Source organism: Dicentrarchus labrax, unplaced genomic scaffold, assembly GCF_905237075.1.
Source record: "Dicentrarchus labrax unplaced genomic scaffold, dlabrax2021, whole genome shotgun sequence".
Classification (NCBI taxonomy): domain Eukaryota; kingdom Metazoa; phylum Chordata; class Actinopteri; family Moronidae; genus Dicentrarchus; species Dicentrarchus labrax.
In genome coordinates this window covers 10,407,328-10,420,768 of record NW_026136713.1, presented here as the reverse complement: position 1 = coordinate 10,420,768, position 13,441 = coordinate 10,407,328, and the positions used below count along the sequence as shown (strand labels likewise).

Here is a 13,441-nt window from a genome sequence, read left to right as displayed (position 1 = left end):
TTAACTGGCAGCGATGTGTTTCTAAGTACTGTGCGTCGATTGGCTGGGTCTGCGCAGATGAGGCGGGGGATGAAAGGTGATTGGACAGTGTTGATGGCGGAGGTGTGAGCTCTGTATCCATGCTAGGAGTGTTCACTCAGAGGGAGAGGGAAGAATGGAGAAAAGGGTTGAGTGGCCAAACCAAAAGCTTTCTTTATTCCCTGATTTACAATGTATAGCCAGGCAAGGAAATGAATACACTAAAACCCTGTTGGATTATTTTTTTTCCAATTTCCACTTAATTTGGTTTCTCCCTTTCCAATGATGAAACACACTGCATTGATTTCTCATCCTCAGTAGGAGTCGGATCTTTGCTTCTTTTGTTTGTCTGTTTTTGTTTACATTTACTGTGCGAACTGGTTACATTCTAGTTTTGCATGCATGTCTTCCCTTGGGAGTATTTCAGACTGCGGACATGTTTAGGTTCCAGATGCTTGTGTCTAATGTTTGTATGTGCGACTGTGTGTGTTTTCATTTACCCCCATAAACACCATACGGCCAAGCAGACCTCTCCCTTCGGCCACTGGCGTGCCGCAACAGGTCAAACATTTAGCAAGGCTGTTTAGTCCCATTTGTGGACAAGCTGGTCTTATTTAGTTTTTTTGTCTCATTCTCTTACAATGTACTGTACAAAAGGCTTTTGTCTGATGGTGTTTTTACAGCCATACAAACATATTTTCCCTTTCAATATTGATCTAAACAATTGATCCAGTCACTCACTGCTTTTTGAGGAGCGATTGCTTTCATACAATCAAGCGTGCCCTCAGTTTTCAGTATGGATAAGTGTCTGATGCTGCAGTGCTCTGTATCCCTCTACACATTCTGCTCTGTTTGAATGACTCCAGGAGGAATACCAGGCTTCTCTCATTAAGACCAAATATTGGATTTCAAGGGTGATGAATGTCCACTGCAGACTCATAGAGGTCAATGCAGCTTCAGCAGCAAGTGAACATCTGTCATATTTGAAAGGAAATGGGATTGCAAATGGGTCTCTTATGAACTGCATGGCCAAGCAGGGAGAATTTAGTGTTCTCAGTCAGATTGGTTTAGCTTGGTCAGTGGTTTAGGTTGAGATTAGAGACAATGCAATCTCATATCAGTTATGTGGTCATGTTAACAGCCCATTTTGCTGTAAATTTGATTTTACAGAATAATCTCAACCACTAATGAATTTTATTCCTCTAACCACATTTGATCAGGTTTTATTATTTTGTATCTTCATATATTTGTGGTAACAGAACTTTCTAGAAGCACAGACACTGAAGTCTAATATAAGGATATCAGTGATAGTGGTGTGGTGTCCCTTTGTGTCCCTCAGTTGTGATGTGTCTGAGTCTAGATGCAGGGCAGAGGGGGTTAATCTGATATCTGCCCACCCCTCCCCTCTCCTTCCTCCACCTGTGACCTTCATGAGAGTGAAATGACGGAGGGCGGTGGGTGCAGGGTAAAATGTAGACTGGGCGCACAGTTACCATGGTGAGATGTGTCAGACTGACTCAGGCAGACTGTGTGCCAGTGAAACTCAAGGTTTTGATCAGTGTAAAGAGGATATAACAGGGAGAAAGAACTCAACAGCACAGGAGAGGGGGTGGTGAATACACAGGCAGAACAGAGGAAGGGAGGGGGGTATGGTGAAAAGGAAAAATACAGCAGAAGCCGTTCTGAAAAGAAGCCATGATCTAGCATAGCTGAGAAACATTTGATGTTTCAGTAATTTTGTGACGACCGATTTTCACATTTTTAAATATCTTGACAGAATGGAGAGGAAGGGGTGGAGAGCATTAGCTGTAGTTTTGGATTTAGACTTTCATCAGCACATACAGCAGAATGAGAGTTCTGCAGTGTTTCCATGGTAATGGAGTGTAACACAACCAGTCTAGTGTGAGTGGACTAACCCCTGGATATGTAGCCTCAGGGTCTATGTATCACAGTGGAATCTCTCAAAGTCATTTTTTTTGTCAAAGGACATTGATGGAAGTAGGGATGGAGGGGGAGAGGGTGTGGGGATGGGAGGAGATGAGTGCACCTACAAGCTTCTATTCATCACTGACTTCTCTCTAAAGCCCCCCTGCCTTTGGAGAGGCAAGCTGTCATCGCCATGGTTGTGTATGACTGAGTTTGTGCGTGTGCGTGATGCGCATGCACTAGCAGTCCTCGCCATGACTTATTAATGAGATGGTATTGGCTTTCGCCTGTACTTAAGACTAAATTCCTCTCACTCTCTCTTGCAGCCCAAAGTGCCGAGTGGAGACTGGAGATATTCAGCCTCCCTGAGAGCCGGAGGTGTAATGCAGAGGTAAGCATCCCATTTTTTGCCTTTGCAGTAAGTATCTCATCATACCTCAACCGTCACAAGCATCATGTTTTGTTTAAGACGAAAAAACATGTACACTATCATCCCAAATAACCAAATCCTGCACCATTCTCTAAATGACGGATTTTAAGCCCCACCGACCCTTCATTAAGACTGAAGTTTAATTTAGCCACCTAACAGAGTATGCAATTCATTCTGGGAGTTGTGTGAAAAATTCTCAAATAGTCTACAGAAATTACATCAGGATGCCATTGAGGCATACTATACATTTAAGATATAAACACAAGTAATTCTTCTGTCAGTTCGAAAGGAGAAGCCCATGTCATCCTGAAGTAGAAACCAGAGAAGTCATTCTCTGTTATCATTATGTCCCCAAACATGTCTGTTTTTTAGTTTGATGAAGGTAATAAACAACATCAACATGAAAAGGGTACAGATTTCCCCTATTACAAGGCCACCAGGCAAAATGTGTAAATGTCTTCCAGTAAAGATGTCTGAGATCATCTTTGCTACCAGGTGTTGCTCAGCTGTGACTAGTGCTGAGGGGAAAGGGGAGGGATTTAGCATCAGTGCTTTCCAAAACAGAATAATTACCATCTTGTTGTACCTATTTAAATTTACATTCCCCAATACATTAATTCTATTAAATATACAAGGTATACGGTAAATTGAGAAACCCCAAATGACCTTAATTTAATTATAAACAACTACTTTTAATAAGCAGAAATGATTTACTCTTATAATAATTATTGAAAGTTTTTGAATGAAAAATACGAAAGAGGCAACAAGATAAATACTGTTGGAAATGTCTCTCTCAGTATTACCATAGACAGACGGAGCGCTGACAGGAGGGAAGGGTAAGCAGAGAGGGTGTCAGGGGTGGATGAAGGGCAGGTAGTCAGGTGGAAAGATGGCCTATCAGGGACATGAGGATTGCTGCATGACCACACCAGTGATCACATCACCCATAAGACACTGGGCTATTACCTGTGGGATCAGATGCACTCGACCAAATCAAGGGTCATGCTAATGAGATGTCACCATAATTACAAAAAGTCACAGGCTTAATGAGTTTGACTCAGCCGAAGTATCTCTATCTATCTACCTATCATCTGTGATATCTATGTCATCTATCAAGTCTATCCACTTATAAATGGATAAAAACTGGCACTTAACAGAAAACCAATCCCTATGTTTTAGAAAATACAAGTAGTGTTCCTTTGTAACGCTGAAACTCACAATAATAATAATAATAATAATGTCAAATTGGACAAATTGATCTTACTTAAAAAACTAAGAAACTGATTGCCTTGAAAAAGCTAAGTAAATATAACTATTAGTCTTAAGTTATGTTTACTTTATATCTATTTGTTCTATTTGCTAATTTTATGAAGTTATTGCAACTTAAAAATGACAAGTGAATTGAACTTGTTCATTTTGAGTGTATTAATATTAATAATGAAATTGATATGGGCACACATACACACACAGAAGTGTATCTCTCTGGCTCTGGTATTGTTATGGTTGAGACAACCATGTTAAAAGATGGAGTGAACAAGTCTTTCACAGCTCCAAGTAAACCACATTCCTCCTTTGCTGTTCATAGACGTGGGTCTCCTGAGGCCCAAGTGGATATTTATGAATTGTGCATGTTGGAGCATGTGCTACTTTATTTGCACTGATCCAATCTTTATTTATACTTTAGTGCTGCTGTCCAGTCAGCAAGCATAATGCAGTGCCAGATGTCTTTGTCTCAGCTCATATTCAACCAGTCATGTCATGCAGTTTAGACATTGTCTGTATATTGTACATACACATACTATATACAGTCGGTATTCATGTGTGCACTCTGATGTCCATGTCAGATTAATAACTGTGTACCATCTGTCATTAATGATAGACAGATTCCCTCATAATTACAGCAGGGATTATTGAGAGTTAATGTGTGAGTGTGAACCAACATATTAAATGTGTCTCTGATGTATTTTAAGTTGACTATCCCCCATGTTCCATTACCAATCCTCACTGAATGTTTATCCATAATCAGAGCTTGTGTGAGAGATTTTGGATACCACACCCAAACACCATGTAACGGCACTGACCTATTTAATTTAGTTTAATTTCTGGTGGAATACACAACATTTCATGGTCATTGTGTATTTTAGGAGGTTGTGTCTGAGTTAATTGTATCATCATTGTAGTTATTAATTAAAACAAATAAATGTAGCCTCATGAAAAAGCATTAATGCATATAAAATTATCATACGTTTACAGACAGTTCTGATGTGGAATGAGAACGAAGGACTGAGATTAGCTGAAAAGTGTATTATCAGTCCAGTGTTTGCCATAAATATTCTATCAGTGCACCTTGATGATGCTGTTGCTTAGCAGCACTTAAAATGGCTTCCATCTCCAAATAACTTTTGTGCTCTTCACAGAATCACTGTACATAGATTCATACATCTTTTAACTGTCTTAAGCAATGTTAAATTACAGATTTGTTCTGTTTGAATTCTGTTTCTATACCCACTGGTTCACAGTTCTTGTTTCAAGACGTAAAACAATTGATGTTGATGCCTCAGCAGAAAAGTTTCAATTTGAAGTGGCCTAGTTTTACAGTCGGGGACAGTGGGGAGAAGAGTGGACAAGTGGATTAAAGTGGAACAGCAGGTAGAGGTTGAGAGTCAGAGAAGTGGTTTTAGAAAAGCAATTTGAGTAGGTTTATATGTTTATGTTAGTCTGAATCATCTCTTTTTGCTTGAACAAAATAAAGTCGAGATTAAGAGTCTTATATCTGCTTTTAACACCCAGAATCTTGAAGGTATCTATTACATGGGTAGTGCAGCCAAATCACAGACAAATAAAATTACCATATGGTTATATATTCTGATCATGGCTAGGATAATGGCTGAACTGAACAGACCCTTTAAGAGAGGTTCTGCCGTCATATTAGAAAGCAGTGACCCTTTGTAAAGATTCCCACTTTTCATCTGGATCTTCATGACTAAAATCTAAAATATAATATGTCTCTTTTAACAATAAGGTAGAGGCAGTAAGAAAAAATTATGGTTTGTAGCAGTATTTCTGTTGCTGTCGTTCAGCACTACACAGGGTGGTGTTTTTCAGTAGAGGGGAGGGTGCTGAAATCCCACAGAGCAAGTGTGAAAATGTAGGAACAGCCATCTGTAATCCATAATCCAAATATTGTCAGGAAATGTAGGGTGAATAATTTAATCTTAATCTGAGTTTCTGGGATTGTGTTTACCCACACACAGTGTACCAAGGTTTGCAATATTGTGCATGATAGGATACATATGGAGATGAAAGAGTTAGATATGTGGGAGCTTTTATTTTAGTCACGTAAAACAATCATAACATTAGAGTTTACCAAGTATTAAGTATTAAATTGCTCTGTGTATGGTTGCCTTCTACTTGTATGTCTGCAGTTTAATTTAACATGGCTTAGTATGTACTGTGTGAAAGCATATCCTTCCAGTTTGTAATATGTGCATGTTTATTTTTTGTATTCCAGCTCAGTGCACATGGAAGAGTCCTCAGTAATGCAGGGAGCCCAAGGGGTCCTGGTTCAGAACTGGCCCACTGCATCCAGCGCCGCTGGTAAGAATCTGTCATGTTACTCTCACCTAAACTAAGCATAGCTAATCTAAACATTGGCTTCACAGTAAAAAAGAAACTTAAGCAAAGGAAGAGGTCTCACATGGACCGAGTAGTCTACAATTCAGTTTATTGGATCTCTGTGCAACACATTCCATGACACAGATTCAGAGAATACCAGCCAAGACTATCTTATACCAATAACTCTACATTCCTCAAGAGCTTATCCAACCACAAGAGAATAATAAAATGTGGAAAACAGAGATATTAGCTATGAGATTGCCCCGACCCACTCATACCACTTCCCACTGCAGGGATAGGAAATGACACATGCTACGTAGGCGTAGATGGATATCTCTGGTCTCTGCATCAGGAAGGGAGACAATGCAGAGAAAAAGAAGGATAGAGAGAGAGACAATAGTTGATTGGATTATCAGCAAGATGTTTACGGAGGCATAAGCCACTAAGCCACAGAGGACAAACATTAGAGCACACATTAGAGAGGAAGAATAAAACACAATTACATTCCTTCTCCACTTAAAGTGGATCTCTCTCATTTTCTAGCTCTTTTATACACACACTCACAAAGACCACGATTAGGGGAGGTTGCAACAAATAGAGTTAATTTTAAGTGTTTAAACATATTTGTAATCTTTAAATAATTGTATAAAACATACTGACTATTACAGTTGTTTATCTGTGCATATATAATTATACACATTACTTTACTTACATTCAAACAGTTTTGTAGGGTCAAGTCAAAATGTATTTATACAGGGGCTTTACAGTCTGTACAACATTCAACACCCTTGGTCCTTAGTGATTGATTTTAATATTGCTCACATGGGGGAAACAGTCTTTTAAAGAATTTAAGCCATCAGGCAGGGCAGTTTATTAAATTGCAACTCTGAGTGTTATTCAAGAAAATAATAGTAATTATTGGCAGCAGTTTTGCTTGAAGCAGCTGCAGGCAAGTGACGCACATGGAAGTGTCAGCTTAGCTTGTTGCTTGATAACTATTAAGTCTAAATTTAACATTTTACACCTTTTGCTGAATTGGCTTTCAGGCATGCATAAATATTGCAAGGGTGGAACAGACTTACATGTAGTTTCCACCTGGCTATTAAAGATTGGTACATTATCTGTATTATGTTAACTGTTTACAACGTGACAAGAAGTTACTCTACTTACAGAAGAAAAAAAAGACAAACCATTTATGGACATCAGTCTGGCCAAAGCACTACAAAAGAGCCTACCAGAGTGCTAGATGAATTGTAAGAACAGGAACACTAGAGCATAACAAAACTCTAAATGACAGCATACTCAATGCTAGATGACATTTCATGGACATTGTAATGTGAATGTCATTGCATATGATGCCATATTCCCTGCCCCTAACCAAGATTTATGACCGAATATGCACTGCATACACAGTGTCAGCGCCCTCTGTGCTTTGAGGAGAATTCAGTTGTCAACTCTTGACTTTCCTCATGACAGGGAAGTGGGGTCAAAAAGGATTAAGAGTGAAACAGAGAAAACAGTGGCCTGGTAGACTTTGTAAAATGAACAAAAAGACGTGAGAAAACTAGATAGACGTAAGTCCAATGAGAGGACTTGAGCGAGGACGACAGTGCTATTAAGTTTAGATAAAGAGGCAATTTGTTGTAATTAAGAATGTAGAGATGGCCTGGCCTGGTGTCTTTTATAGACAGGAGGCGGTGGGCTGGGCAGGCAGACAAACTACCCACACACTAACTACAGTCCCTTCCTCTCCAAACACACAGCCTCCTCCACTCTGCAATTGATTTCTTGCCCTGGCTGAGGAGTTACAGCCTGCAGGCACTTCAAAACATGACCGATAGAGAGATAGAAAGATAGACGCAGAGAGAGAGAACAGAACAGGCAGTAGTGACGTCCTCAGGGTGGGTCAGTGGTAACAAGATGAGCTGGTGAGGATTTAAGGTGGTCTAATTAAGCCGTGGCAGTTTGAGTACACGCTAACCTTGTTTTGCCTAAGGGCCAACTGTACGTTCTTTATCACACTGTTAGCCAGGTTAAGAATGGAAATATTAGCTGAGGGCTAGATTAGCTTCAAATAACATTTTTTGGTTGGATTAAGGATAATTCTGGTTAAGAATGTCAGATAATATGAAAACAATTTCTTTCTAGAGCTCCCTGACTAGAGGACAAGATTGAGAAAGATTTGTGTTCTGACTTTCAAGTTCAGTTTATCATGTCTCTGAAATAAGAGAAATGGAGATATTGATTCAATGTGGCCTGTCACATCAGTATGAGTCATAGTCGGTGCTATTTATAACTAAATCATCTTGTTTGTTAGGCAGGCTGCAGTCCTTAGGTGGGGATCAGAAGTTTTGATGGTTGAGGGAATCGTTTCAGTCCTGGTGCTGTACCTACAGGGTGCTGTTTTGCCTCACTGTCTATTTTTTGCTTCGATGCGAGACACTGAGGTACAGCTGACAACGCCCCTGTTTCTTCCCCTCTGATTTTAAGCGCGTGGATGTGTGTGTTGGTACCAATTTGTGTGTCTGTATCGTTGCATCTTCTTGTCGTGTGTTTTCGCTTGTATGTGTCTGTGTGTGCGTGTGAGCTTGGCTGTGTTTCTAAGTGTGTTTTGGCTGCCTGCTTTGTGTGCTGCTCCTGCTGTGACAGATGGAGCGCAGCCTACGCCCAGATTAACAGACCCACATTAATGAAATCAGGGTTCTGCTTGCTGTCTAACTCTCTCTCCCTCTTCTTCACTCCATTTGTGTCTTCCTCCCCTGTCTCTCCCTCTATTTCACAGCTCTGTCTCTAAACCAAGGGCACATAGGTATTCAGAGAGAACTGTGCAGAATTGCAACCATCCCCTGGAGAGATGGGCCAGAGAGAGACAGGAGGGGAGATGGGTGGGTTGCAAAGCGAAGGGTTGAAAAGAAAGAAGAGAATAAGCAATAAAGGATAAGGTGGATAGGAAGGTAGAGAAGCGACGGACATAAACTGTTTGGGAGGGAATGACAATGACTAAATCAGAGTGATTGACTACAGCAAAGGAAAGAGAGGAAGCTGTATGAGGCTGCTGTTGCTAGGGGAAGGTGGTTAGACTAGATAGAGAGGGAGGGGGGAGAGCGCGAGAGAGCTTGCAGCATTATTCTCCATCAGCACAAGCACTGTCACCATGACTCCTACCAATGTCCTACTGCCTCACTGCAGGATGTAGTTTCCACGGCAACCATTCATGGCCCCTAATATTGGCAGGAAAGAGAGGAAAGGGGGGGGGTTGTTATATAGAAGGGAGTGCAAACATATGGTGTGGGACAAAAGGTGCTGAAGTAGGGGGTTGGGGGCGGGGTTAGACTGTGCCATCAGGTGAAGGACACGACAAAGGGAGGTGTTGACTGAAACGCACATACACGTACATGAGCAAAAGCTAAACCAGAGCAGGAGGGAGGGATATGTTTAGAAAGGGAGAGTCGGAGGTAAGAGAGGTGTAAAGTAAAGAAGAGAGCAGAGGAGTGAGTAACAGAAGGAGAGTGACCTACATTCACTTGGGCGGTGGTGTACTGCAGAGGTGGATACAGGTGTACTGTTTTCTGTATCAACATAGATTGCACACACACACATACACACACACATACACACACTGTAACATATTCACAGAGGAATAGAGAAAGACGGATTTGATTATAGTTAACAGTAATCAACCGCAGCACACACCTGTCAAAGCAAAAATAGACTCAAGGGTAAAGGCAAAAGGCCAAGTGAGGGAGAGAAAGTGTAACGAGATGATGGAGAAAAGGGTGGACCAGAGGAGACTCTGCTGAGGATTTATGCTTCATTTGGATCCTTCCATACCTTAGGACTTGACCATATGATCTGCTGTGTAGTATCTAGGACCACCCTTTACATTTACTGTATATTTATCAGATTTCTTTGAGTACATTTCGAGTGATTTCTCTGAGTGGTGGCTAAAAAGAGACTAAATGGTAGAAACTTATGAAAACAAGACAGTTTATATAATTCAAGGCTAGGTATAATATTTTATAGCTGCAGTATTTTAGTTAAGGTGTAGTTAATGCAAAAAGACTGCTGGCACATCAGAAAGGCAAGGTAGAAAAGTCTGGAAGCTGTCAGGGACTTTTCACTGTTTCTGAATTCCTCCACCCCATCTGCTTTCTGTGCTCAACTTCAGTTATTTGCTTTCCTTTATTGTCACTCTGTTTTTTGTTCCTCACTCTCTGAGTCTTTAGATATTTTGCCAGCTATCTCCCTCCCTTTCACTCTGGAGAATAAATCTAATTTTCTACTTCACCATTTTTTTTTTATCATAGCACCTACACATACTAGCATATACACACGAACACACAGCTAACAATTCAGACTCCTACACATACACCTACATTCAGTGTTATTTTTATTGTCCTTATTTTTAAGTCCTGTCACTTGGGATTGCTTGTGTCCACCATCTGCCACATGATCCAGCTGGGAGCAGACAGCAAGGTGCTCAGCCTGGCATGAAACCCTAATAAGGCAATCACACACACACACACACACACACACACACACACACACACACACTCAAACACACAAAATATGCATATGCAGAGGGATAATTGCGCTTAAAAACCTGCAACTAGGAACCAGCCATTGTCATTGTGTTATTTATTTCTTTATTTAATTTGCTGCTCACAGATTGGATATATGCTAATTTATGCAGGCACAAAAATGTATTCTTCCATCACCACCCAGGCATATCAGTGAAAACACAGACAGAGGGATATGAATTAGGTTTTATTTATTTATTTAACAAAATGGAGACACACTGCACAGCACACACCACAACAGACACAGGTGCTATCTTGAAGAAGGGTGTGGTCCCAGCTGACATTTTGCTATCGTAACAATCACAGATTTCTCAACCACTGCAGTGTGTGAAAAAAACAAAACAAAACAGAATTGCACCTTCAGGATCTTTTAATCTATTTTTTTCACTTCTCCCACCCTCCGTTTTGGTGAGCATCGTGTTTCATATCTGCATCCTTGCACTTCCTGGCCCCTCTTCTTCCTCCTCCTCTTCCTCCTCAGCTTGTTATGTAACGCTGCACTGCGCTCCACTGCGCTTCTGCCCAACTGGCCGATGGTAGGGTGAGACAAGGGGATGAATAAAGTAGACGTGACAAAATGGAGCTTGGGTAATTTAAGTGGCTGTGAAAACCTAGGGAATCACAGGGGAGCAAGAGACATTCACACATAAGGATGCTGGATCGAAGATTCCAGAGATCAAACTTAGAGGGAGATGTGGAGAAAATCAGTCTTTAATGCAAAACTATTGATTTCAGTGGCTTGAATACAGAGGGTTTAAAATTGTGCACGTTACAGATACATGGTGAGAGTAATAGAGATGGGGGCAACAGTCATCACTATGAAACAGATCAGTCATCTCCGTTTCTAATGTGCCTGGAAGTTATCATTGATGGACAAGCTCTTTAATACCCAATCACATTAATGTTACCATAAACATTGATAGGCATAATTAAGACTTGTGTTAATAACCGGGAGAGACGGGTGTTAGCTGGCTGAGTTTTCATGCAAGATTAGTTGAAAGGTCAGGGGAAATGAGCGACGGAGAGTGAGAGAGAGAGGTTGGCAGGGAAAAGAGAAGGAGGGAGGTTGTGCTTGAAGAACAGAGAGGAGTGGAAGTTTTGCTCTGCAACAGCCATCGACAAATCAGACTGAAGCAATGGCTGTGTGTGGATCAGTGTTGGCGAGGTGAATCTGTTACCATAATGGTGAAGGAAGAGAGGCAGAGGGCAAGAGGAAATAAAGAGAGAGAAGACATACAATATATGGAGACTGATAAAAGGGGTAAAATACTGAACAGGGGGAACAGATATGTACTGTCCTTAACGTCAAAATTGCATAATGTTGTTAGAAATATTTTTTCTAAACTACAAAAGAAACCATCCAAAGCAGCAACGACTATTATGACATGACCTTTTCCATTACAACAGCCGTTAAACACATCCAGACTACAGTATCTTTTTAAAAAAGAATCCAGCATAAGACATTGACCCTTTAAAGAGAGGACCCTGCCCTGCCTTATCCCTTTCCATCTGTCTGCTCTCAGCATGACTCATCACTCTCCTGGGTGTTGTTTTGTTTATGAATGTAGTTTCCATGGGGGCACTTGTGTCTCATCAAGTCCCCACATTAAGTCAGACAGGTAATTTCAAAGAAGCAAGAGAGTGGCCACTTTAGAGCAAAGCACTGCCAGCACTCCAGTATTCTGCAGTATTAATTTTGTATTTCCGTGCTCCTTTGCTTCTGTTTCTGTCTTCCTTTTGAGATTATAGAATCAGGGTCATGTTTCTGCTTGGGGAGTCAGATAAGGACTTAGCAACCGGGGGAAGACTCCTGCCTTGTAAATGAATGTGACTCTAGCTGTCTCTGTTTCTACATGTGAGGGAAGCAGTGACTGGATTTAGTCTGTCCTGACCTAATCTTCTCAGTCTCTTTGTCAAATTCTGTCTTCTCTCTGTGGCTCTTGCAGCTGTGTTGTCAGAGTCAGTGAAAGTATCAGAGCTATTTGGGGTATAATGATGTGAAACAATTCAAAGCCATGACCCAATTCATTCTTGTATGGTGGTCCCAGTCTTATTTTTAAATATATATCTGAAGGAATTAAACAACTTCAGACTAGGACTGGAACTATTTTCAATATTGAACACAGTTTCTCAATTAATTGGTTCCTTGGTCTATAAGCTGATCACAACCCAACTCAATGTCTTCAAATTGCTTCTTTTGTCCAACCAGCAGGCCAATAGCCAAAGCTATTCCATTTACAGTGTTATTAAACAGGGGAAATGAGCATTGGATAAGCTGGAACTTGCAAATTAACAATCAACTGATTATCAAAATAGTTTCTGAGTAATTATCTGTCTATTGACTGATCAATTAATCAACACATCATCTCAACTCTAATTTAGATTAGAATCTGTGTGTGTTTAAATTCACGCATTCAAAAGGATTTAATTTTATACCACTGTGCTTCAATGAGGACAGTTTCCCTGCAAAAAGAGGAGCTTTACAGCAGTTTGTGCCTCTATGACAGATTAGGACTGTTTCCAAGCAGGAGACATCATGTTTGCCATGGATTTACTTAAATGAATCCTTCACTGTGAGCAGATCTCACCGAGAGTTGGTAATTGAAAATGGTAGAATACAAGTACGACGAGTGAGCAAAATCTGAAAAAATAAAGAGGGAATAAGATTGGAGTATATTATATTTGAAAAAGGAAACCAATACACTTCATAATTTCACTAATTAAATCGTATTAATGCTAGTGATGTATGGTTGAATTAGTTTTGATTATTCACCAACTTTCATCTGTATAACAATGCAATGCAATATTGCAGCCAACACAAACCCATTAACTGCATATAAGAATTATGTTCTGTCTCAGTGATTTAATGGAT

The 13,441-nt window shown here is 40.4% G+C and overlaps 1 protein-coding gene across 16 annotated transcripts in view; it reads left to right on the top strand.

Annotated features, from left to right (window-relative positions):
- The window catches only part of LOC127374226 (protocadherin alpha-C2-like), a 141,729-nt gene that overhangs the window by 123,260 nt on the left and 5,028 nt on the right, over positions 1 to 13,441 (top strand). For all 16 annotated transcript variants that reach the window (XM_051419320.1, XM_051419321.1, XM_051419311.1 and 13 more), the window contains 2 exons: positions 2,271 to 2,335; positions 5,886 to 5,971. In XM_051419320.1, coding sequence (XP_051275280.1) covers positions 2,271 to 2,335; positions 5,886 to 5,971 — 151 coding nt within the window. The remainder of the gene's footprint in view (positions 1 to 2,270; positions 2,336 to 5,885; positions 5,972 to 13,441) is intronic.